This window comes from Poecilia formosa, unplaced genomic scaffold (assembly GCF_000485575.1).
Source record: "Poecilia formosa unplaced genomic scaffold, Poecilia_formosa-5.1.2 Scaffold423, whole genome shotgun sequence".
NCBI lineage: Eukaryota > Metazoa > Chordata > Actinopteri > Cyprinodontiformes > Poeciliidae > Poecilia > Poecilia formosa.
Window position 1 is genome coordinate 148,780 of NW_006800362.1, and position 25,089 is coordinate 173,868.

The 25,089-nt window shown below is 39.6% G+C and overlaps 1 protein-coding gene across 1 annotated transcript in view; it reads left to right on the plus strand.

The window, feature by feature from the left end:
* The window catches only part of LOC103155363 (protein diaphanous homolog 2-like), a gene marked incomplete at its 5' end in the record, with an annotated part of 266,071 nt that overhangs the window by 147,649 nt on the left and 93,333 nt on the right, over positions 1-25,089 (plus strand). Inside the window, 4 exons of the mRNA XM_007577025.2 lie at positions 121-185; positions 1,888-1,992; positions 10,033-10,392; positions 17,931-18,045. Coding sequence (XP_007577087.2) covers positions 121-185; positions 1,888-1,992; positions 10,033-10,392; positions 17,931-18,045 — 645 coding nt within the window. The remainder of the gene's footprint in view (positions 1-120; positions 186-1,887; positions 1,993-10,032; positions 10,393-17,930; positions 18,046-25,089) is intronic.

The following is a 25,089-nucleotide window of genomic DNA, read 5'->3' on the forward strand; positions in this document are numbered from 1 at the left end:
GGATTTGGATATACTTTAAAAAGAAGACACCAGTTAACTTCGAAGCCTCACAATGAGTTAAAGATGCATGCTGCACCCTGAGATGCCTTTGAAGTATCTCACGCCCTTCTTGTCTTGCAGATCAGTGTGTGGATAAAGCCAAAGTTGAAGAGAGTGAACAGAAGGCTGTAGAGTACTCCAAAAAGGTGAGACATTAATCACTCAAATAACCCCCCCTCCCCTCCCTTTTGGTTGGCCAGCTCCCATCAGCAAAGTTTTTTCTTCCCCAGAGCTCCCAGACAAGCTATTGATTTAGCATGCCCCAATCAATACCTGGCTGTGACGCTACATGATCCGTATCAGCATTACAAGAATCGATTGTGATGTTCTGATGTATACTTATTTGTGCACAAGGTTGGGGAGAGTTAAGTTATGTGGAAAAGCCTTGATGTGATTCCGTATTTAAGGCCAGACCTCACTTAAAGGTTTAAACAGATTCAGTTACCGGCGGTTCTGTGAAATAGTGTTTTAAAACCTCAGATTTCCTGTGTTTTTTTCTTTTTTCTTTTGTCACACTGTGAATTGTCAGAATGTCACAGAAATATCAGGCAAAATAATTAGCCCCTAAAGATGACTGCATGTCATCTGAACACAAATGGCATTGAATTTCCGTTGTCCTTTGACTAGGCCATTCTGAAACAGTCATTTGCTGTTGCTGGTGTAATTATCATTTTCTTGCTGCATTTCCTAAGTGGACTTTAGCTTAAGGTCACTAACTAATGGCTGGACATTCTCCCTGATCAGAATGAATGTTTCCATCTACTAAGGCCAGTCCAGAGGTACTCCCTTCCCTGCTTGATAAGTGCTGGTAGTCTTGCAGTGCATGTAAGGGTCATTAGGTTCAACTTTTGTCTCCTCGGTTCACAAAATATTTAGCGGTCCATTGGTAAATCATTATTTTAGATCAGAGGTGTTTTTTCTTCTTTTATTGGCTGTGAAACTCTCAAATGGATGCATTGTTTGCCCAGTTTCTTTCTAATTATTGAGATATGAACTCAGTTAGTGAAATGATGCGAGACCTTCTGTGCTTTAGATGCTGGTCTGGGTTTTTCTGTGCCCTCCAGGACAAGCTTTCGTTTCAATCCTGGAGTCATTTTGGTAGGCGGATCACTGCAAAGCCGGTTTACTAGTTTTCAATAGTTAGTCACTGTGGTTCGCTGGAGGTCCCAAAGCCTAAGAAATGATTTCGTAACCTACTTTTGACTGATAGATGTCAATGAAATTGAACAAAGTTTTCCAAATATTTTTGGTTAATCAGTCATCTTGTAGTTCGTTGAGCTTGTTAATCAACTTGTTACTCAAAGCAAGGTTTCCCTTCACAAATTAAATAATCCCTTGGAAATATGTTTTTTTATACTCGGATTATTTTTGTTTGATGATTTTAAAGGTGTTGGTGTGACAGTAAATCATAAAAAAGAGAGAGAGAGAAATCTGCAATCGAACAAATACTTTTTCACTGCACTGTAGTAAGGCAAGAAACACAGTCTCAACTTCAATCTGACAACAGCAGGGGTCCTGAATGTTTTTTCTTAAGACTCGTGTCGCGGCGATCCACTCTGCTCCCTGCTGGGCTGGTGAAATCATTGTTGCGACATGCCTTGGTTTCTGCAAAGGTTAGAGCCATCAACATACGTGAAAACCAAGATCCAAACAAGAGACAAAGGGTGACAGGACTCCGGGGATGTAAGGGTTATGGATGGAAACGGGCCTCAGAGTGTGAAGTGGCGTGCTTTCTCTTCCCGTTGAAGCGCCCTCTGGTCGCTCTCCGGAGACAACCCCATGCTTTACCTTTTACCTACACGTGTTTGTTATCTACACGCAGACATTCTTGTTTCTCTTCTCTTGCAGTTTGATGAGGAGTTCAGCGCACGGCAGGAGGCCCAGGCCGAGTCCCAAAAAAAGGAGGAGAAGATCAAGGAGCTGGAGTCAAAACTCCAAACTCTGGAGACGCAGGTAAATCTCACTACTCTAGAAAACGGTGCCCCCAAAAAGTTATTTTGATCAAGTTGAGATGAAAGATATTAAATACTTTTCAAACATTCACACAAATGAAAATGTGTCTGAAAAATCATAGCATCAAGGAGTAATGGGACCTTGAGAAACACTTTGATTGGGTCAGAAGGATACCTTTTCACCCCACTTAAAGATGTGAAGGTGCTGTAAGTGGGAGTTATCATCCATGCAAGACGGCTTGATTTAATAAAGGGTCAATCTTCTTCCTAAGTTGTAGCTCTTTGTAAGCGAGAATTGCTCTATTGAAGCTTTTCCTATGAAATTCTATCATCGCAGAGATGGATTGCGTTTCTTTTCCGTTTCTTCCCAGGCAAAGCCCCCCCGTTCTGAGTACAGAAAATGACTGCTATTTCCCCCTTAACCCAATTTGAAACCCTTTTTAGGACTGCCTTGGGATAAAAGGGCAGTTTGCCTCTCTTCTTTGAGAATTTAATCTCAACCAGCATGGAGGGATGGTATTGCTTCATTTGTTTCTTAGATTGCTTTTTATCTCAAATTTTCATTTATTGTTGCTAATAACGATTGAACAAGTGAGCCTTAGTTTCTGCTTGAAGCAGTTTCTAAAATGTTCATCCTTACTCTTCACAGTTCAGGGTTTTCTTTTAGCTGGTCTCTTGACTAGTCATGCAATCAGTGCTCTTCCTCAACTTAACCTTTTTCAAAATCTGCCTGTCAGCTCCAACTGCAGATGAATGTGTAATGTGAAAGGAAAAACCTGGAAAGTCAAACTTTACTTGGAAAGAATGATTAGTTTTAACAACTCTGGCAAACATCTGAGATGCACCAATCGCGACTTTGGATTTTGTGAAGTTTTGAGCGTTGAGTATGGCTTCTAAATATTTCAGATTTCACTTTGAGAGCTATATTTAAGATGTAAGAGCAGCCCAAAATACTTCCTCTCATCTGTTTTTCATTTGGAGCAGAAGCAGCATCACAATATGCATCTGACGGCACATCAGATGCTGAAAATTGCTAACTTTGGCTCTTGTTCACTGCTGGTCACAGTAACCTGAGCACCTCATTTCTATGAAAACATGATTACGGTTGAGTTTTCCTCAGAAGTTTCCAAACATATTCAACTTGGGGGAGATAGTTGGATAAACCCCCAGAATATGCTGATGAGATTATATGAGCCTCTCGGCTCGGGAACTCTTTAGCTACGTTCACACAGCAGATCTTGATGCTCATATCTGATTGTTTGCTGAAATCCAATATTTTATTTAATTCTTTATTTTTATTTTTTTGGTGTGGTTGTTTATACTACTAATTAAATGCGAACACAATTACATTTACGTGTGAGCAATTTACAACCACAAAGTGACCCACGTCTGCAGAAGAAGAACGTTGACGCCACACTAAACCTAAAAATTTACAGAAGTAAAGAAAAGGACAGAGCCATCTATGAATCAATTTTGAAGTTATTCAGCAGTGGAGGATTGTCACAAAATCACCACCACGAAGAGAGCTGTTTAAAACAACGTCAGTGGCTTTTTTTTTTTTTTTTTGGAGCAATGAAAGCAACTTTTGTAGAGAAGGCTGTGATCTTGATGTGACGTGCTTCTCTGACAGACATCTTTCATAATTTCATAATCATAATTTTCAGCCATTGTTTACTGCATCTGGCTTCTTCTGGGGCAGAATTATACAGCAGCGGCATGGCCATGCAGATTCTTTCAAAATTATCGCATACGTATCCAATTTAGTACCACATATGAAAGTGGCGAGATACTTTTTTTTTGAAAGGATTGGAGTTGGGCCATTTGGACTGCTGTGAAAACGTTGGACATGGCCCGGGTTTGGGCAAAAAAAAAAAAAAAAAAAAAAAATCAGACTTGGGTGTTATTTGCCTGCTATGTGAACATAGCCTTAGGGATCCACCAGAATGAGCTTATAAATTTTGCTAGAGGGAGGGATGTCTAGGAGTGATTTGATTTCAGATGAGCAGAAGACCAAGGATAACTAAAACTTTTATTCAACTTCATCTTGACCCTTCACCCGAGGAAGATGCACGCATATAAAATTACAGGGATTTATTGGTGTTTGTTGGGGGCCTGTAATAATCATCCAGCTGATTTTGGGCAACAGAGACACTTGAGGTGCTACAGAAAGCACTGAACATCAGCCTCTTTCTCATAGACAGACATATTTCTGCTTCAGGGTGTGTTTTGGAACCCACTCCACGTTTGACACGCTGCTTTAGAGAAGTTATTACCCATCAGAGCGCCGAACCTTCAGATCAGTGTGAGGACACGCATTCAGTTTGTCCATCAAAGCCTCTGTGGGATCGCTGGTGTTTTTTTTTTGCTGAATATGAATGTCGTTCGAGATAACCCCAACCTTTCATCTGTCTCCTCGACAGAATTCCTGTCAGACGTTAAAACACTTGCATGTCTGAGTTGCCTCTCTTCACCTTGTTTGTGAACCAACAAGTTTAATGAGAGTCTGTCTCCAGAACTTTGGCATTGTAACAAGCAGCATGTTTGATGTGTCTGTTTGATTATCTCCCAGTTGAGTTGAGTGGAGTAAACATCAACAAAGGACATCGAAATCACAAGAAAATAGAACTCATCCACCACTCCCCGAACCTTTCGCTTGCAACCATTCAAGGCAGGAGGGGAAAGCTATTCACTGAATCGGCTCTGGAGGTGATGAATAATGCAGCACTGCAGTGGTTCGTTGGAACACACTGCGCCATCCCATTAATAGGTTTTAACAACCTGGCCAGCTTGTAGCTGACCCAGCATGGCCCCCAGAGGAGCTGGAGGTGTAGTAGACCTTTCTCGCTGTCTTTTTACGCCAGACTGCCGTCTAACCTGATGCATTACGAAGTTCGACTTAACTGACAAAGGTAGCAGAGCTCGAGGAAGAGATTGCTCTGTGAGCTTCGTTGTTGTTGTTGTTGTTGGGATGGCTGTAAAGTTGGTGTATGTCAGAAAAGGATATATTCCATACAGACGTGACGATAAATGTCAAGTGTTTATAATATTTTTTGACTGATTGTGGCTTACAGCCAATAAAAAGTCCCAAAATTAGTCAGCTCATTTAGGAACATAATTTGTTGTATTTTAGATGAATCTGCTGACCTACACAACCACAGGGGAAGACTGCTGAGTCAACAGTTACGCAGCAGGCAGATTCAATAAAAGCTTCTCGCTGAAAAAGTTTAGTGGAAGGAAAAACGTAGTTAAAGACGGTCCACAAGCAACAGGGGAAATTACAGCCTTGCGACAAACGCCAACAAAAGGGAAGCATTATGAATAATTGACTTTTTTAATCTATCATCTTACAATGCTATCCCGTCATTGAAAACATACCTGGAGTTTTGCTTTGACTCTTCCGTGCAAGTTTGAGAAAACCTTGAATCTTCCATGGCAGCCAGGGTGCGTAAAACACTTGCTTCCACACAGCGTTGCCTCTTTCCAGACAACTCCTTCTTCAAGCTGCAATCTCCAGCTGAACCGTTTCTTCAGAGAGCACACCTTCCTCCTAAATCCCCCCAGTCAGCTCCTCCAGACTAGCAGCAGCAGCAATTAGCAAACACCTGATGGCTCCGCTGGGCCTGAAATTCAAATTACTTCTCAATCCAATTCTCCTAAGAACAGCTGTAAACAGCAAAATGAGAAGCATTGTTGTGATGATGAGCTGGAGCTTCTTAAAGAGACAGCAGCCCAATATTGAAGCATCAAATTGTAATGTCGAATTATTTCAAGGTATGTTTGATATATACAGAATTTGTATTACTGAAGTTAAGATGGTTACTTGATTCAGATATAAAGAGGCTTTATGTGCCGTTAAAATAAAATATTTAACCCTTTTAAAGGGATTTTTGGTCTGCAGCTGTAGTCGGTGCTTCCTGAGCCACTGGGCACCGACTTCTCCGTTAGTTACGTCTTTTAGATTTCTTGTCCTAAGCCAGTTCTGGCGCGAACTTATCAGAAACGTCATACCTGGGCTCAGTGATCAGAATCAGAAGATCCAGAGTTTTTCCAGGGTCTTTTTGGAAATCAGAATCAAAATCAGAACTTAAATGAAGAACAGAAAGTCACAGAACCTTTCATTTTACAAGTTGTGCAGGGTTTTTCAAGTTTTAGGAGAAACTGAAATTGAAGTTTCACTTTTTGAATTAAAAAACGGAAGTTAACTTTTCAGGTATATTCTGTTTTACCGATGTTGACTCAACTAAATTTGGTTCAGAAATCAGGATGTCCTTGCTAAGCATCATATTTTCTTTTTCTACCTGAGTCTTATTTTATTGAACCTCCTGAATTGTAAAATAAACATTTTTAGCTTTCAATATTGCACGTTAATTTTTAAAGATTTTTACAAAATAAAAAGATCCTTTTAAGCCACACAGCTCAAAGTTTCCATCTCTTTTTATTCCAGTGTGCACATCAAATATTTATGTTTCTACAGTCCATAGCGAGAGCTTTTGTAAGATCGGCTGCACGGAAAATATTTTAGTCTCTGCAGAAAATGTTCCCATTCTCTTACTTTTGGCAAGGTTGCAGAGAGTGAATTATCAAAGCACAATGGGTACATTTCTAAAACAAAGACGGCACAGTGAAATCAATGCCCATCACACATCTGAGGGTGTGGAGTTGAAATGTATTTTCATGATGCCAAGAGCTGGGGAAAAAAAAAATGGAAATGGAAGAAGGTTTTTGAAGGAGCACCAACTGTCAGCCGTGTTCCTTTTATACAGTCGTTGCTCTCCACCGATGTTCCTTTGAAGATGGGTTACATCTTGTTTTAGGTGTAAAAGTACATCACATTCTGCCTTTTGCACAAGAATGCCTCATTCCGATATAATGGGAATAGAGCCTGTTACTAACATTGTCATTAACTGTGTAAGCAACTCCCTGCCCCTCCTCTCTCTGTCCTCTAAACTTCTCTCGTCTTTATTGTGTTTGGTGTGAATCTTTGTTACCTGTTGAAGTTCACTAGTGTTCAGTTCATTGTCTATCTAACCCACCCTCCATTTGTGCTTTTCTGTTGCCCTGTCTGCTGTGTGCTGTTTCATGCCTGATCTTGTGGTGTGCATCTCTGGTGTGTGTGTGTGTTTTCTGCACAGTTAACTATAGAAAATGACAGGCTCAAAGAGGCTCAGAGACTCATCAGGGAATCTGAAGCCAAGGTGGGTGTCTTTGTTGCATGTTTGGCCCTTGACACATAAATCCTACATTTAATCACCTTCCAATCCAAGTATCCAGTAAAGGAATGAAGGATCGCGGTGCTTTAAATTGTCAAATTGATTATGAGATTGATCTTTAGTCCTTTTTGCATGCTTGCTCTGCGCCCTCAGGCCCCGTTCAGGCCTGGTATTAACATGCATCCTGCCTAAATTGGATAAAAGCAGACCTTGCAAGCCCTGACCATTCACAGCTGGGATCAAAATCTGTGCTGAGCGATAATTCTCAGTAATCCGCTTTACAGGCAAGTCGCGAAAGTCAGTGAACTGTCAGCTAAACACAAAAAAGCAGATGTTATTCAGACATTAACATTTCTAAGATGCGACACAGCTGCATTTTTGCTTCGTTGTTTTGGCTACCAGCTCTATTTTTCTTAAGTAGCTTAACGGATATGATATGGGTTAAGTAAATGAGAATAAATGCAGTAAATTTTGACTTCACGTACCATCAGTTCTGAGACAGTAAAGATTTTAATCCCTAAGGGCTCCACAGCAATAAAACACAATCACTTACTATGAAGAAAACCCTGTGTAAAAGTGAGTCGGCACTGGAAACGTAGCTGAAGATTGGTTATATGATTGCTATGAGTGCAGGTATAGATCCAGGTCACCAAAAACATACGGGATATTTGAATCACTTAAGATGCATGTTACTGCCAGATGTCAACGGACCCCCAAGGTACTTTGTAATAAAACACCAGTTTCATTAAAATAACGGTGAAGGTAAGTAAGTGTTTCTTATTGGAATACTACATTTATTTCTTTATTAGTTGCACATTGAAATGACTCCTCCGGAAATCACTAATCTGCAAGACAACGTTTCAGTAAACAAATTAGCACACATTAGATCTCTCTGTATTTTTAAGACATTTGATCAATCTAAAGATGAGTTAAACACTGTTTGCAATCAGAGTCGACTGTTTGTCCTTAATCTTCATACTTAAACACTTGAGGCAAACATTTAATCACATGCCGCGTCCACTGAACCTGGAAACAAACATTTATTTAACATGTTTTTAAGAGTGGGTGTTCTGAACAGATATACAAACCGTTGGGAAGGTTAAAAGAGGAAATATTTGAACTTTTTCCCTACAAATTGCCCAATGCAGATTCATTCTATTGAAAATGTAGAAACTAAAACTGAGGAAAATAGCCAATTATTCAGTAGTTTTTTCCTTAATCTAGTATTGCAGCTGATGGATCAGAGGAAGATGGAGATGGAGGCCCCTCACTATGAAAACAAATCTGCTCTAATTCAGCAGCTAATTTGAATCCATTCTCTCCTATTAGCCTTTTAAGATTGACAGACGTGTAATCACTGCGTGTTTTTTTCTTTTTTTTTTTTTTAAGGCGAAGGGCTCTGAGCAATCTGAGCGAGGGGCTCCTTGAAGAACGCCTTTTTTAATTTTTGCCTCTAATAAGAAATCAGTCAGTGCCATTATGTAATGAAACGCCATGTAGCGTCTTTAAATATGAAACCAATTACATTTTTACGCACACAATCAAGTGAGTGGGGGAAATGTACATTGTGGTGGAATTGCTTTTGGAAATGAGAAGTGGAAATGCTTTTCGGTTAGAGGAGACATCTAATCAGCGCCTAACTGGAGCAACAGTGTCTGTAATTTTGGAATTGGCATAAATTTTATTTCTATAAACATTTCTTTTCTTTTGGCCATGCAGTGGACTTTCACCGGCTTCTTGGTAATTTGAAATGTTTGATAGTCCTGACATGTCTCGCGTTATAATTACATCCCTGTTGACTGTTTAATAGTGCACTATTGTAAGCATTCATAATGAGCAACATTCTTATCTATTGTAAATTAAAGTGGTTTACATTTTTCTGTGTTATTTCACATTTTGCGCAACGTTTAAAGAATTCCAAAGAGAAGTAATGAAATGCTCTAAGGTCACAAGTTGCCAGAATATAGCTGAGGTTTAAACCACCAAATAAACTTTTGTAAATGTGTTGGCATAGTGGTCAACATATAGCATAACGCAGAGAGTTTTGGTTGGAAATTACATTTTCTGAATACAGTTGAGATCAGAGGCTATTGGCAAGTAAATGTTGAGGAACTGTTTGTTTTTGTACGTAACGGTAAATACGATAATTAACAGATATGGAACTGATATTTGAACTGTATGAACTCATGTCAACACATGTTCACAATGTGTTGAAAGTCCAATATGTACAAACACTTACACTTCCGACTACCAGGAAAATTTCTTGCTTTATCCTATAGTTTTACCTCCAATTTGAGACAGCATAAATATGACGCTTAAGTCTTTAAGTATATGATTAATTATCCTGTAGAAAGCTCAAATGTTCCTGCCTCATAAACTACATCCCTAGACAAGATCATAACGGATCTTTGTGCTGCATTAAAAAGAGGATTGGGAAAGCTTTTTCTATTTTACTCGCTGCCTCATTTTATTGACATTCGACAGTTTTTCATCTCGAAAGATGCACAGAAAAGTCACTCGGGGGACAAATTCCTAAACTTATAGATTAAAATGTTCACGTATTGCACAGAAAAAGGGAGGGAAGCTCCTCAGTTGTAATTTACAAGCGTCCAGTGAAAGGCGCTAAAGCCCGATTTTGGCCTGATTTTGTGATTTACAGAAATGAAATGCAGAGATGAACTGTTAGAAAACTTTTGACCCCATTCAGGTTTTTTCTTCTCCATTTGCTATTGTGACTTTTCCTCATCAAATCAGATTCAGGTTTAAATCAGGTGAAAAGAGCCTCCCTCAGGATGGATTCCACTACAGACTTCTCTGTTTGGTTTTTGCAGATTGCTGCAGGCCCAGCTGCGCCTGGAGCGCCACCTCCTCCACCGCTGCCTGGAGGCGCAGCGCCTCCACCTCCTCCTCCTCCTCCACCCCCGCCTGGTGGCTGTCCACCCCCTCCGCCTCCGCCGCCTCCTCTGCCTGGCCACGCGTCTGTCCCCCCTCCACCTCCTCCACCCCCAGGGGGAGGACCTCCACCACCCCCACCGCCCCCAGGTTGTGGGGCCCCGCCTCCTCCTCCGTTTGGGGGCTTTGGTGGTCCTCCTCCTCCCCCCGGGTTACCCGTTGTCAAGCTGCCTTATGGACTGGAGCCAAAGAAGACTTACAAGCCTGAAACTGTGATGAAGAGGGTCAACTGGTCCAAGGTATGGTAATCTGTGCATTGATCTCATGCAGACCTGTGTTCTGATTTAAGGCTGTAATGCAAATCTTACTTCTCCCCTTGCAGAGGAAATCTGTGCAATCTGCACACAGACCGTCAATTTGCACCTTTTTTTTAGTAACTTTTTTGATCTTTTAGGCCTCCACAGTATAACGTTAAGTCTAAACCAGAAGGAGATTTACCCAAATGCAGCTTTAGTCTTTTCAAACTGCCGTTCTACCACATGCCACACTCTTCCTCTCACAACACCTATTTCAAAGGATTTGATGGTAAACCATTTTTATTGCTCAGATGCCATTGGATTTGCACCATCTTAGCATATTTTGGAGAAAGAATGTGTTGTGTAATGTTCCGTCACATTTAAAAACAATTTCAACGATACATTCTCTTCCACCTGGGTTGTATTTTATGAATGTTTTATCCATCGTCTCAGTAAATTTTAGAGTCGATTTGATGGTTTTTCACACCACTTGTGCATCCTGGTGCTTCTGCCTTTGGTTACACACTGCAAACAAAATGCCATGTTTGTTCTTCTGCAGTCATGCTCATAGTGCAAATTATGTTTGGTGGTTTTAGTGGACTCAGGTCGTCTTTTATGTATTTTAATGTGTTTTTGTAGACTCACTGCGTATCTTATGCATATTTATTCAGAAAAATGATCCAGGTTTAGAGGAAAGCCATTCTCATTTGTTTTGTAGTCCTGATGGATAAAACTATTCTCTGATTTTACATCATATCGCAAACTAATTAAACTTTAAATGATCTGATGTTTTCTGACAAAAGGTCAACTGACCTGGTGTCGCTTACGAGCAATCGCTGCTCGAAAGCGCTGCTTTTTTCTAAACTTGAAATAAATGAACAGCTTCAAAAAGATCACAGGCAGGAGCGGTTGTGAAGATCTTAATGTTTTAAGACTTCTTCAGGAAAACAAGGACCCAAAAAGACGTCTCTTTTGAGAAATTAAGTCTGCAATGCTAAAAGGAAGGAAAGTAACATTAGTTCTCTTCACCAGATTTGGTTTGGCAGCAAGAAAAGTAAACTGGCTGGAAATATACACACATTTTTGATTTTCCGACCAGCCACTCATCTTGGTTGAGGTTAAACATTGTTTTAAATAAGCCAGGAAATATATTAGTTCTTTGAGGATGTCTTGAAACTACACGAGTAGAATCTGTAGTCAGCCAGCTTGAAAAATTCATAACTGAGTTGGCCAGAGTTTGGAGAGTAACGATCAAACCAAAGATGAATCCTTTGATGAATCACACATCTAACACCTGTTACATTGACCTTTTATGCCGACTTGTACAGATTCCCGCAGAACCGGTGTTCTTATATTTCCTTACCGTTAAGTGTGTGAATAAAATCGATTCCACCTAAGCAGTGCTGAGAAAACTGGCCAATTTCTGGTGAAATGTTATATCAAAAGGAACCTGGTTCTAAATGACACAAAAGGAGGGAAAATCAGGTCAGTCGTAACTGAATTGAAGTCTTTCTCGCAGCTTCTCGATGTGCAGTTTCATAATACTACTTATTTCCCGAGTTGTAAGTTTCCCTGAGCTCATCCTTTCTCTGTTTTACAAAACAGGGGAAACAACAATGCAATTTCTGATTACCAATTCCCAGGGTGGCTGTGTTTGTTTGCACCTTGATCTGGTATCATCGGTATCATCGCTCATTTTTATGGGTTGATGTGGTTTTGCATACATGATTTGTGTGCATGTACAAGAGGACAAATGACCAATGTCTGCAGGAGTGTACGTAAACAGGTTAAAGTGGAAGAGGATTAACCTTGCCTCTGCAGGGAATTTGGTTTCATGATGCAAATTAAATTCATAACCACCTGAAGAAAAACAATCTGCTTCTCTTGTGTCAGTGAAGTGGAACATCAGTCATCTGTCTCCTCTATATGGAGCAGATGGAAGTACACAAGTGCCAGGCTTGACTTCTACTCAGTTGTATAAAAGAGAGGAGGAGAATAACAAAACATTTTTATAGATCCACTATGTTTTCCTGCCGTATACGTCTCCAAAATCAGCACGGTTCAAATACCCCACAAAAAGAAGTGTGCTAATTCAACTTCACTGTTTCACGTTGACATGTCCTTTTTACAGCAGATGATGCACAACTCTTAGCACTGCTACATATGTTGGAAATATGTTTAAAAGAACAATTAAAATCATATGTGCACCTGGATGAGGATTTATGTTTATCTTGCTGCCATGTACCAGAGTAGCTTGGCATGAGAGGAAAACTTCCAGAAATAAGAGCAAAGAGCAACATCTTTCTGGCAACAAAGCATAGCAGCCCCTAGATGATGACTATATGCATGTGGGAAGTACTCCTTGAAAAAGTTAGTTCTATCCTACCATCACAAATGTAAACAAATTGAATTTAATGGATGGCACACTATGTATTCATGCTTCATTTGCATCATACAGCTGCTCACTACACTTCAATTTGCTGCAGCCATTTCCTGTTAAGCATTAGGTTGCGACAGCTGTGCATTATTAGCCTAAAGCAACGCTACAACACATGCACATGGGACAGGTCTAACACGGGCTTACAAAGGGAAATGTCAGCTTTTAATTGCTAATCGCTTTTAAAGAATTATGTCCTGCATTCACGTTCTTTTTGGTGTATTAGTCCCAGAGAAAATTAAGATTAAGTAGGCCATTGTACAAAAATGAAATTATTCTCTAGCTTCCATTTCAGCTAAGTAACTTTAGCCTATTACTATTTACAATATTAGATTTTAGCATAATATTAAGATCTTGATTACAAATATCTATGAGCATATGAAAATGACTTTACAAAGGAAACATGAATACACTGGGAGGAAGAAAATAACCACAGCTGCACAAAGTGCCACGAGACAGGCTCATATTTAAGCTCGACATTGGCTCATTAGCTCAAGTTGTAATAAATGCCTTCCCTTAAACACACAGAGGCTATCTTTATTCTGCTCAGGCTCTGCAGGAAAATCCCACAGCCACTTAGTGGACCAAGAGTTCAACAACAAAATATTAACAAAATTACTAGACAGAAAAAGACCAGTGTCAGATATTAAAGGCCAAAAATAACCAGAAGAAACTGCAAAGCATAATTTTACTTTGTTTGTTTACTTTGTGAATTAAAAACATGTTAGACAGTTTAAAACTGTAGTACACATTCAAAAGCATTCATACTACACTAAATTATTCATATTTTTGCCATGCCATCTTATGTGATAGAACAACATCAAACATTTTGCAATGGAAATGAAGCAGGAGTAAAAACCTTTATTAATAAAAATCTAAAACCTGTCACTATATTTATTTGTCTAGGTATATATCAATAAATAGAAATGTTATATTTTTGATGATCGAAAAAAATAAAAAAATCTCTCCTTCATTTAGCTCAGACACAAAAACAAACATGTCTCTACTGAAGCTATTTGTCAAACTGAAGGGATCTTTAGAGAAAGCAATAGCTGATTAAATTTGATGTGTGGATATCCACTTACAGTTGTACTGACAGAGGTCACATATTGAGTACAAATCATTACAAGGCAAGTAATTTCTTACTTTTTTCTGGGTTTTCAATAAGTAGCCACACATCCTGCCAATATGTTGTTGGTAGAAATGTATTCATCCAAAAAAAAGGGTTAAGTTTTCTGCCTACAGTCATTGAGAGTGACTAACTTCAAGGTGAAGCCTTACCAGACACCAGGTCATCTTTTCTATATAGAAAGGGCTCTGTCTTCTAGGAGACAAAAGTGTTCTTTTTAACTATGTGCTTTGAAAAGCAATTGATGTCTTGTTGTAATTTGTGTTTTACACTTAAAACATTTTCTGGTTTTCTAGCTCTAAAATAGGCCTGGATACAATGTAGAAATCGTTACTAAAACGTCTTGTCGGGTTTTACGGCTTTCTCACATCAACTGAGTTATTTACACCGAGGTCTCTTCAATTACAATTTGAGTACAAAATGTTCTTTCTGCTTTAGTAGAGTCACATTTTTCTAAATAAGACAGCATTATTGTTAGTGTTATTGGTTGCAGGAGTGGCAGTAAAAGCGGCTGTGGGAGCAGCAGCAGTCACAGCAATAATATTCATTTATTTTCCACACCCACTTCATCCCCTTCAGGGCTACAGGGGATTGGAGCCTTTCCTGGTATCATCTGGTGAGAGGCGGAGCACACCCTGGACAGGTTGCAAGTCTATCAAAGGGCCAACTGGGAAGCTCTTGAGAAAAAGAGCCAAACTCTCTCCTACACACACACACACACACAGACACTGACTCTGCGAGTCAGTTTAAATGGAATTACCAATTAACCTAACATGCACTCTGTGTGGACAGTTGGACTGCCCAAAGAAAAGTCACTGTCATGGAAAATCTGCACACTCTACTCTGAAAAGTCCCATCTGAGATCATACAAGGAGCCCTTCATAATGATTTTTGCCGTATGGCGAATATTGATTTACCCTTAAAGTTTTCTTAATTAGGCAGCAGTGGTAGCGGGATTGGATGACTACCCTGTTTGAGACGAGTCCCTGTTATTTTGTTTCTTCAAGTTTTCAAGTTTTAGTTGAGCAGTGAGTCGGGGGTTAGGCGTTTTGTGTTTTTGTGTTTGCACGTATAGGTGCTCTCTGGTGCTCCAGCTACTTAGCACAGTCCATACGACTGCTGAGGTTGATTTCACACCTGATAGTCCGGTGCACTTGGTTCGACTGGAGACAAACATTACAACATTTGTTACGTTTTTAGCTACTGCAGTTTGCTTTCACACTGCACTGTCAAACAAACCAAACAAACACTTTGAGCAACCTGTCCCAAGACACTGAGTGTGCAACTTACTTATTCAGGAAATGTGTAAAAAAAAAAAAAAAAAAAAAAAAAGTGGACTGGCGTCAGATTTTAGTGGGTGTAGGATTTTTATTTCTATTTTTTTGTCTTTGGTAGATGTTTCAAACAAACACTGGAAGACGAGGCAGTTCAGGGAAAATGTTGTTTTTCATACAAGCGCCCTTCACTTTAGTCCGCTTTCTGATTTGGGAGGGGACTCTAGTCCACTTGGCATTCACATATGCATTCGAACCGCATCAAAGTTCATTTCAACTGAACAGAGGCTTAGGTTTTTAGGCAAACCAGAGTTTCAGTCTGCATCAGAGTTTGTGCATTCAAATTAACCAGACTTTCCAACCAAACAAGCATAAATATTCATGAAGACTTATTCATGTTCATGACATGTGTTATGTCATGTTTATGAAAGTGTCATGACAGTCTTATTCACCCCCCTTCAAATAAAGTGTTACCGCATTGGGTAACAGAGTGCAGTGTTCCTTTATCTGTGCTTCACTGAAACCAAGCCTGTGTTGGAAGTTTCATAAACCTCCATTAACGCAGCCAGCGACTCTCAAACACATTTGCATTTATCACCATTACTCTGCAGCCTTGAGGACGATTGTTGAGTACCAGCTGCAACTCTGTCTGCGTTGCATAAGTGCTGTTTTTACAACTCTTTCTTTACATAATTACTCTGGTTTGATGATGATGGTGGTGGCAGTGCAATAAGTGAAATGCAAGGCAGGGGCCATAATAAAAGGCTGCAAAAGGAAATATTTCTGGAGCTCTCAACAGAATGTGTAGTAGAAAAGGAGTAGTGTCACATCTATTATTAGGTGGTAATAACTGTAACTTACTGGGGGTATTTATCTTTTGCCCTTAGAGGTCCCTTTAATGATTTGTTCTCAACCTGAGTCACTCGGAAACAAAAAAAAAATGCTCTCTTAAAGTTTGCAGTAGGAATAATATGAATCAAAAATTCAATTTCTTTTTATGATTGCCAACAACTTTCAGAAATTTTAATCCCCTAAATTTTAGTAATGTCTTTTTTTTTTAAGAGCATTTAAAAAATCAACGCGAAATTGAACCAGATCAATTAAATTTTGTTCTGGTCAAGTATTAATAAGGTTCTCTTTCAGCGTCCCTTGAACACAATACATGCTCTTTTAAAGATCAACAATTGCCTTTCTTTAATGAATAAAACTTCACTTCTCACCATGCGTGGCACACATTCTGAATGTTAAACCCCTTAAATGCCAGAGTCAGTCCCATAAGTAAGAGGGAATCTATGTAGGACAGTGGGCAATAAAATTGAAACTGGGAGGGCCAGAAATATTGATTACAATTAAATATTTTGTGCAAAGTTGTTAAAAGTTGGCCTGCAGTTTACATCATGATGTTTTGGCGTCTCTAGCTGTGGTCTACAACAGAGGCCTGCAGTAAACTCAGAGATCATGGCAGGGAGGAGAACTAGTTCACAAGTTCTTCGGATGAGGAACTAATGACCGGCGAGCTGCAACGTTTCATTTTGTTTTCCATGTTACTGGAAGCTCAAAAAAATGAGCAGAAGGCATCAGAGAGGCGTCCTTTGGCTGCATTGGACCAGAACCGAGCATGAGGAGTTCAGTGTTTTGGTCTAACAGATGCACCAGATGAATGACAAGATGCACTTCATCTACGTTCAGATGACCGCTGCCTGTTTTGATCACCAGTTCACCCAACACACTTACCAGTCGCTGCCCAAACGCTTTTCTGGATTCACATTAGTTTACTTTTGCATACAGAGGGAGGCAAAAGTTCACCAGAGGCGTCAAGAGGCTGTGAACAAAATGACGTGATTTTCATCGCATCATTTTGACAATGTGAGCACCGATGTGGGCGTTTTGGCCTAACCATACTGTCAAACATAAGCAAAATATAACATTTTGAACTGCATCTAGTTTGTTTGTAATGCTACTAGATAGTAGAAAAAACAACAAAAGAACATAGATTGCTCTTTGCAGTTTAAAAGACAAATAACACATTTATTTGAACATGCTATTGGTTGCTTTTTGCAGAGAATCCAGAAGCACAATTAATTTTCCTTCATAATGATTGGCTGTACCTCCAACTTCAGAAATAAGGAAGACTTTGGATGCTAGCTTCTGCGATAGTGCGAAAACAGTTTCCGCTGTGAAAAATATAGCAGATAAAAGTATTTCTGGTGTTTGAAATATTAGAATATGGATTTATAAAACTTTTTAGAGAGGGTCTGAAGTATTTGTGAATTTTAGCTGCTTTCAGGTGGCTGTGGTCCCTAGGCCCCATAAATACCAGGGGTCCACTCTGCTGATGAGGTATTGTCTCGGTGTGGTTGGTTACTTTTAGAAATGTTTCTCTCGTCCAAGTCTCTGATGGAAAAAAATGAGAAGCTTTCATGTCTGTGCTCACCCCGACAGTGTTGAAAGATCGTTATCTTCACCATCGTCGAATAATTCACAATTTCAAGCCTCACATTTTCATGTTTGCTTTTTTCTTTTGTAAGTCCCGTTTGCCACTCAGATGCTCAACATGCCACCCAAGGTCACGCGCGTCTCCACACACAGGAAAAGACTCACAAAACCTCTTCTATCTTCCAGCTAGAAGAAGTTTGAGTGGCAGCTTGATGGAATGACGGTTTCTGATTGTGGCGATAATGGAATCCTTGTGTCATTGCAGATAGTGCCTCAGGAAATGGCAGAGAATTGCTTCTGGATCAAAGTCAAAGAAGAGAAGTTTGAAAACCCTGACCTATTTGCTCAGCTCTCCCTGTGCTTCTCCTCACAGAGTAAAGGTAAGAGGTGTCATCTCTCTCCACCGCGCCCTTAATTAATCTTCTCACGCATGCTTCATTTGGCCTCTGAGGCGATGGTTGCCAAGGTATACTTTGATCTTGTGGCAACACATTTTTTTCCCCACTTAGATGTTAATTATTCTAAATCAAAGCGTTTATTTCTTATATCTTCACTGCATGCTTTGAGTTTAAATGTTTTTGTTTGTGTCAGACATCCCATTTAGCCTGGTTTTCCTTAAAAGAAAGCATAAATCGTCACTGAGGTTCGTGTTGCATTAGATTTTTTTGTGTCCATTGAGCTGTTGCAGATCTGTTTTTTTTTTTTTTTGTTTGTTTTGTTTTGTTTTTTCATCCTTTTGTTTTGAGCACAATCTTGAACTTTTGCACGTGGCAGCTATGCTTGGTTTGCCTCTTGCCTTTTTCCAGCCCAGTAGGCCAATCTTCTATCAGGGTGGATGTGAGGCTTTGAAGGAAGCTCTGGGAGTTTACTTGTCGCAGCCAGTTTGTTTCTCAGATACACAACGAGGAACCCAACTTGCTTATGGATAAGAGTTGCAGTGCAGAGCTTTTCTTTGTTTTTTTATAGTGGAAGAGGCTGTTTGAGAGCACTTGATGTATCCCCCCATGACAATTTGATTGTTTTCCACTGCTTTGACAGTATGTACACCCCTCTAATTCTAGCAGCAGTGGGAGGGGAAAAGTCAACCCTGTCAAGCGCAGAAGAGTCAAATCTGAGCTCTGTCAGCGTGTGTGGACATAACTATACAGAATCCTGCAAGTTTTTTCTTATGCCCAGCGTTTGTTTGGACACCAGTCAGCCTGCCAGCAGTTTCTTGCTCTGCCTCTTTCACAGCCTCCAGGTCCACAAACTAGACTCATTTCCTTTTTTTGCTACTGTGAAATGAGCAGCAATTTTCCCTGGGCTGCCGGAAGGTGATTTTCCAGAGTGATACAGATGGAAAGAGGATGTGGCTTGGAAAGAACAGTTGTTGCAATGCCTAATGAAGTGGGAGCAGGAACAGGGCCTGGCAGTCATACATTTCATACTCTTCACAGAAACACACCAAAAACATATCTATGAGATGTTTATGCGTCTCTCCGTTTTTCTCTATGCAGATATAGATATTAGTGGTGGGATTCTATTAAAACTTTTAATCAATTGAATTCCAGAGTTTGTAACAATTACATTGTCATCAAAAGCTATGTACGGTATTTAAAAAAATAAGGAACATTTTCAGTTCAAAATCATTTTTTGCCTCTAAATTATTGAATAAATAGACACATTAACTCAACACCAAAGATAATCTTTTTTTTTTTTAATCTCTTATTTAGGTTATTTTTTAGCCTATTTCATGTTGTTGTCAGGTTCTGATTGACTTCTGTGAGTCTGGAATGAGATCAGAATCTGCCTGATGAAAAACTCACTTTAATGAATATTGTGGTTTGGAGGAAAGTTGCATAGGGCCATGTCGACATGGGTACCTCCCCCACTAAATGAACTTATTATTTAAAAACTACACTTTGCATTTACCGAGGTTGTGTTTCAGGTATTTACTTTACATCTGAGATAATTTTTTCAGATAGGCTCTGAATTCAAAAGCCAGCGAAATATTTGTAGTTCTGCAACACATGGCTGTACTTCAGCTTCAGATGCCCTTTTATATTCTTTATTAACTTCACTTTCTTGCCCACTGGGGTTTGTGGGGAAAAAAAAAAAAAAAAAAAGCCTCAATAGATCGTCCGTGTTCCCGCTGGCATGGTAGGAATTCATGATCCAGCATTTCCCCTGGGAGTTACCTCCGCTGGATCCCTATCAATTACCCCTGCAGCGACTTGACTGAATCAGCCCTTTTTCCCTCTATTGTTGAAACAGAACATGATTTTCTCATGAATGAAAAATGCTGTTTAATGTTTGAACACCCCGACACCCTCCCTCCTCATCACCCCGTCAGTGGAGTTGTGGAGTTGAAAGTCGGCGAGACGGGCTTTGATGTAGCTAGTGCCGCTCTGAAAGCCTGCTAAGACGGGTTTACCTAAAATGAGGGAGTAGTTCATTTGTTTTCCTCCTGTGCGTTTCATGATTCATGCTGAATAGTCAAATGCATTGAACTTATGGTTGGTTTTGTCAACAAATCTCCTGGGTAGTTATCATAACTGTTTGCATGGAGTCTTTCTTTAACTCTCAATTGAAACTGGTGAAGGTAAAAATGTGTTTAGGCATTTAGCTGGTAAGACCAAACCATTCAGAATTACCTCCTGAGGATTTAGTTTTATAATAACGACACACCAGGAAGATGTGGATATTTATAAGTAAAGCACACTTTGGGGGCCTAGTGTATTGTGAAAGATGAGGCAAGCAGGTGTAAATGCCTTCCCTACAGAGCTGCCCTCAGAAAATGCAGCAAAAAAGGCTTCTGTTATCTCCGCCCTCCTTGGGATTCGTGCTTGTTACTGGCATTGTTGAAAAGCAACACTTTGGCAGTGACAGAAACTAATAAAAAGAAGAAAAAAAAAAAGAATCGCTTTAACAGCCCCCAATTTTCAGACGGTTATTGCGCTCAGAAGCCTCTAAAACAACTGAGAATGCAAGACTGTCATCTCCCCTGCTGCTTTTATAGGTCTTGCTGTTTAATGAGTTTTACCAAGAAAAGAAATGATAATCAAGAGGGATTTCGGGCTTCGCTTCAGTCTTCTAGGAGTGGCGCACTTATTTATTTCTTTAGCGTGTCCGTCTCTGGGACTCTGACGCTGTGGAAATATGCTGCCAATGCTACTTTAAGATATTCGGGTAGCCGAGTCGAGCGGGCTGACAAACAGAAATCGATGGCTTTAGTGTGATGGATGACGCTCTCTAGCTATCAATAACTTTAACATTTTCTGTTGATACCCATGCTACATGTGCTTGGTGTAATCGTGATGGTAATTCTGTGGGAAAATGCTGTAAAAGCTGGCAGAACAGCAGCTTAAAGCAGCGACCGTTATCGGCGCTTGCGCTCGTTTGTTGGTTGTTTTCCAAAGTGCTACCTCCAGCGGCTCGTTTGGACCTTTTCTGGACTCATAAGATTTGTGAATAAATGCCAAACAGTCCAATTTGCTGTTAAGCTTCTTAATATGTGCATATGTGCACTTGTGTTTTTGAGTGTCCAGGGTACCTGTGTAAAAAAATATGACACTGACATTTTAAGAAATGCACAATTTCACACGTTCAACTTTGCTGGTCTGTAACAGAAAATTCCAATAAAAGACGCATTTAGAATTGAAATCGAAATTGCCCAAAATTCAGAGGTTCAGTAAGTTACAGTAAGGGGGAGAATTCAGATTCATACAAAACTAAAAAAAAATAAATCAATAATAAGAGTTTATGCATTAAGGACAAATGGGTTTTTCCTCACATACGAGTAATTCTCTGAATATTTATTGGGGTCAATAAATATTCAGTCAGAGCTGAATATTTAAAGTCAGAGCTATGAAGAAATTTCATATTTTACTGCAAATCTAAAGTATGTCTATTCTTTTTAACTGTAAAAGTATTTTCACTTTTGTTTGTAACATCAGCCCTGTTTAAGCACAAAATGCTTCATTTAATTTTTCTATGGTAACTAACAAAAAAAGCCCTTTTTCTGTGAGCAAAAAATATTTGCGAAACTTTTAAAATGTGCCGATGGAACGCCTCAGCGGCTGATGTCAAGGTTAGACGTACCTCCGGTGCGACTCTGTGCTTTGTGATCATAAAATTGTTATCACCCACACACAGAGATAAAAAAAAAATCTGTTATCGTAGACAGACATCTCCATTTTCCCTCTGTCAGTGCCACGCTTTTTCACATCTTTACAATTTGTGTGTAAGCCATTAAATGGGCTCTGTAGAACTACCTGGTCTTGCTAAGTGTTATTTTATTCTCCTTTCACAGACTTCTTCTCCTTTTTTTTTTTTTTTTTTGCTTTCTCATCTGTTTTCCTCCTTTTCTCCGCGGCACCATCCTCTCCGTCGCTCACGCCACCCTCCCGCATTGACTTGGGTCTCTTTTTACTCCTTTCACTCATCTCCCCTCACTTCGCTTTATCAATCAGTGGGTTGTGCCTTTGTATGGCTCACGGGATCAAATCAGATTCACTCTGGGATTGAATCCCGTGTAGCCATGGCCTCCTGCATTTGAAAGCCAATCCATTCAGCTGTAACTTTGCGGTTCAATTTGAAACAAGATTGATGTTGGCAAACTTCACACACCCGCTCCTCCAAAATGTTTCCTCCATTGCCCACATCAATTGCTGATGGACAAAGGGCATGTGCCACTTTGTGATGGTGATTTCTGGGCTTCTCAGCACAAATAACAAGGACAGGAGGGAGGAGGACTTGACGGCAAATAAAGCTGCAAACCAAGCTGCATCTCTCTGTACACACTCACTCTGGATTTGTGAACATAAACCTGAAAAATGTTTAATTGTTTCAGCAAATATTTTAATTTGTAACATTTCTATTTGTTTTAATAAAAATAATTATCATTTTTTTGTGTAAAATCTTAGTATATGTAATATTTATTTGAAAACAGATGGGAAAAGGTTAATTTGTCCCTCAATCAGCTCTAAATGTTTTTTAAAAAAATCTCTATTTCTTTATATTTATTTGGTGCATCAAAACAAAACAAAACAAAACAAACAAACAAAAAAAAGATTCCTCTCGTCTCTGAGCCTTGCTCCATGTACCTGATCTTTGGATTGTGTGATCATGGTGTGTGCTACTGGAGTTCCCGCGCTCTGTGGCATCATCACACCAGTTTTTAAGCATATGGTGTTAACCCCTGTAAGGTCCAGTGGATGAAACAATCCCCGGCAAATGGAAATGAACCATTCCTTAACTGTTTAATCTCTCATTAATCGAGTTTGTGGTCCCAGTCTCTTTAGAAGATTGCCTTGATCATGTCACACATCCTAACATTTACTAATTTGAGTCGTTCAGCCTTTGTCTGGATGTGGTCTTAGTCCTGGTACATAATTCTTTACAGAACTATAAAATGCTTTTTTGAGTTTAATAAAAATCAGACAAATATCAGTAGCAAATACTGCAAATAAATTTGGATAGTCCTGCAATTCACACTACTTGCTCTACCATTGAATATGTTTTGCTTTTATGTGTTATGACTGTTAGAAAATGAAACGGTAATAGTCTAAATGTGAATCACCAGGTCAGATCACACCAAAAACCGAAAATCTGTAACAAAAAGCAAACATGTTGATTGCTACAACTCTAAAAATCGTTTCTACTTTGTTCTTGCTTTTTTGTTGTAGATTTTACCTCAACACCGTGTTTTCCCTCACCCCACTGTGTTGCTGCTCTAAAGGTCATCTCTGAAAATGTAACTTGGCTAAAGCCTTACTTTAAGTGATGGCTGCGCAATCATCCTCCCCTTCACACCAAGGGATATGATCAAATCCTTCAGTAGTTTTGCTCACTTCGACTCCCGTTTTCCTTTATCATTGTTCCCACAACTCAACCCCCACACTCTAAGTCTCCCCACTGAGCCGGTGTGGTGAAGACACCAGCAGATTCTCAATCCCTGCTACAAAGCCCCAGCAGCAGGGTGGTAATGACCCTGCAACAACGGCAGTAATGATGGAATCAGTGGGGGGTTTAGCCGCCTCCCTGACTCTCCCTAATAGGTCGCCTAATAACTCTGTTAACATCAGGGCTGACCTGGTCGCTGGATCAAACACACTCTTGCGTGGTCGGCCACCTCACATGACTCCCTCCCACCTCTCAGTCAGGGAAAGCTGATGCTAACCAGCAGAATGTGCGGCTTGGTCCCCGAAGCGCCCGTTCGGTCCACAAAAACAGTGAGAAATGAAGCAAACTGTTGCACAGATGAATGCTTCTCAGAATATTTTAATCCCATTAAGCTTTATTAATTCATCGACAACATGTCTTGGTGGAAAAAAAAAAAAAAATGTTTTGAGAAGCTCGTCGCTCTTGAAAAACTACTTTTATTGAAGCTCTGTCTTTTTAGCTGCAGATTAATAGGGGTCTCAGTTTAATGAGTTTAAGCTTAACTCAAGAGACAGTGCAATCCACTCTGGGATTGTCTGCCTTGCTTTAGCGCCTGTGTATGTTAATGAGCTTTAAGTATTTTATTTTGTCAACATGTTTGGGAGTTAGACTTGATGGCCTGCCATGTTCTCCCAGTAGAATAAGGCTGTTTATTATTGATTGTGTTAATTGAGAAAGGGCCCCTCTACTTAGTGATGGCTTTAGCTTTAATTGTGACCTGGAGGGGACTGCTTATATAAATAAATACATAAATCGCTAAAGTAATACTATCTGCATTAGTAGCCGGAGAAAAGACATCAAGTAAAAAATATTATATCATATATTTTATGACAAAGTATAAACTAAATAAATCACGATTTTATATAAAACCAACCAAAACAGTATTGCTTACAATTTAAAATTGTACACATCCATACTTTCAGCAAAGTCGATACTGAACTATTTCTCCAGTTTTTAGATCTATTGTCATATTTACCGCAGCCTAAAAGTAAAGTTTTGGCTATGTGAAAAATATTTCTGACAATCTACAGCATGACTAAAGAAGATATGCAGAAAATTAAAGATGATATTGACTCAAGGCGGGTTCACAATTGAAGTATCCCTTTTCATGACACCCTGGGTGGGCAGCCATATTGCTTTTAAGAGTTTGGATTAGAGGCCAGCCTCGGGGAAGGACTCCCTCTCTTGTTGTTATTGTTTATCAGTTTTGGTCTCGCCTAAATGCTCTGAATTTTACCTTTTAACCTCTTCACAATCTGTCTTCAATGCCTGAAAAAAGAGATGCTACATTTTACTAAATAAATCCGATAACCTTTCTTCGTCTCTAAAGCAGCGAGTCACACATTCTGCATTTAAAGTCCATTACTGCCTAAAACAAGGCAAAGAGGCTATTATCCAATTTGAAAAAAAAAAAAAAAAAAAAAAAACAGGGAAGGCCTCAAATTGTACCATTTTCCACATTTTAAAAGGGAGGCCATTAATTGCTAGTGCAGGCAGGAGAC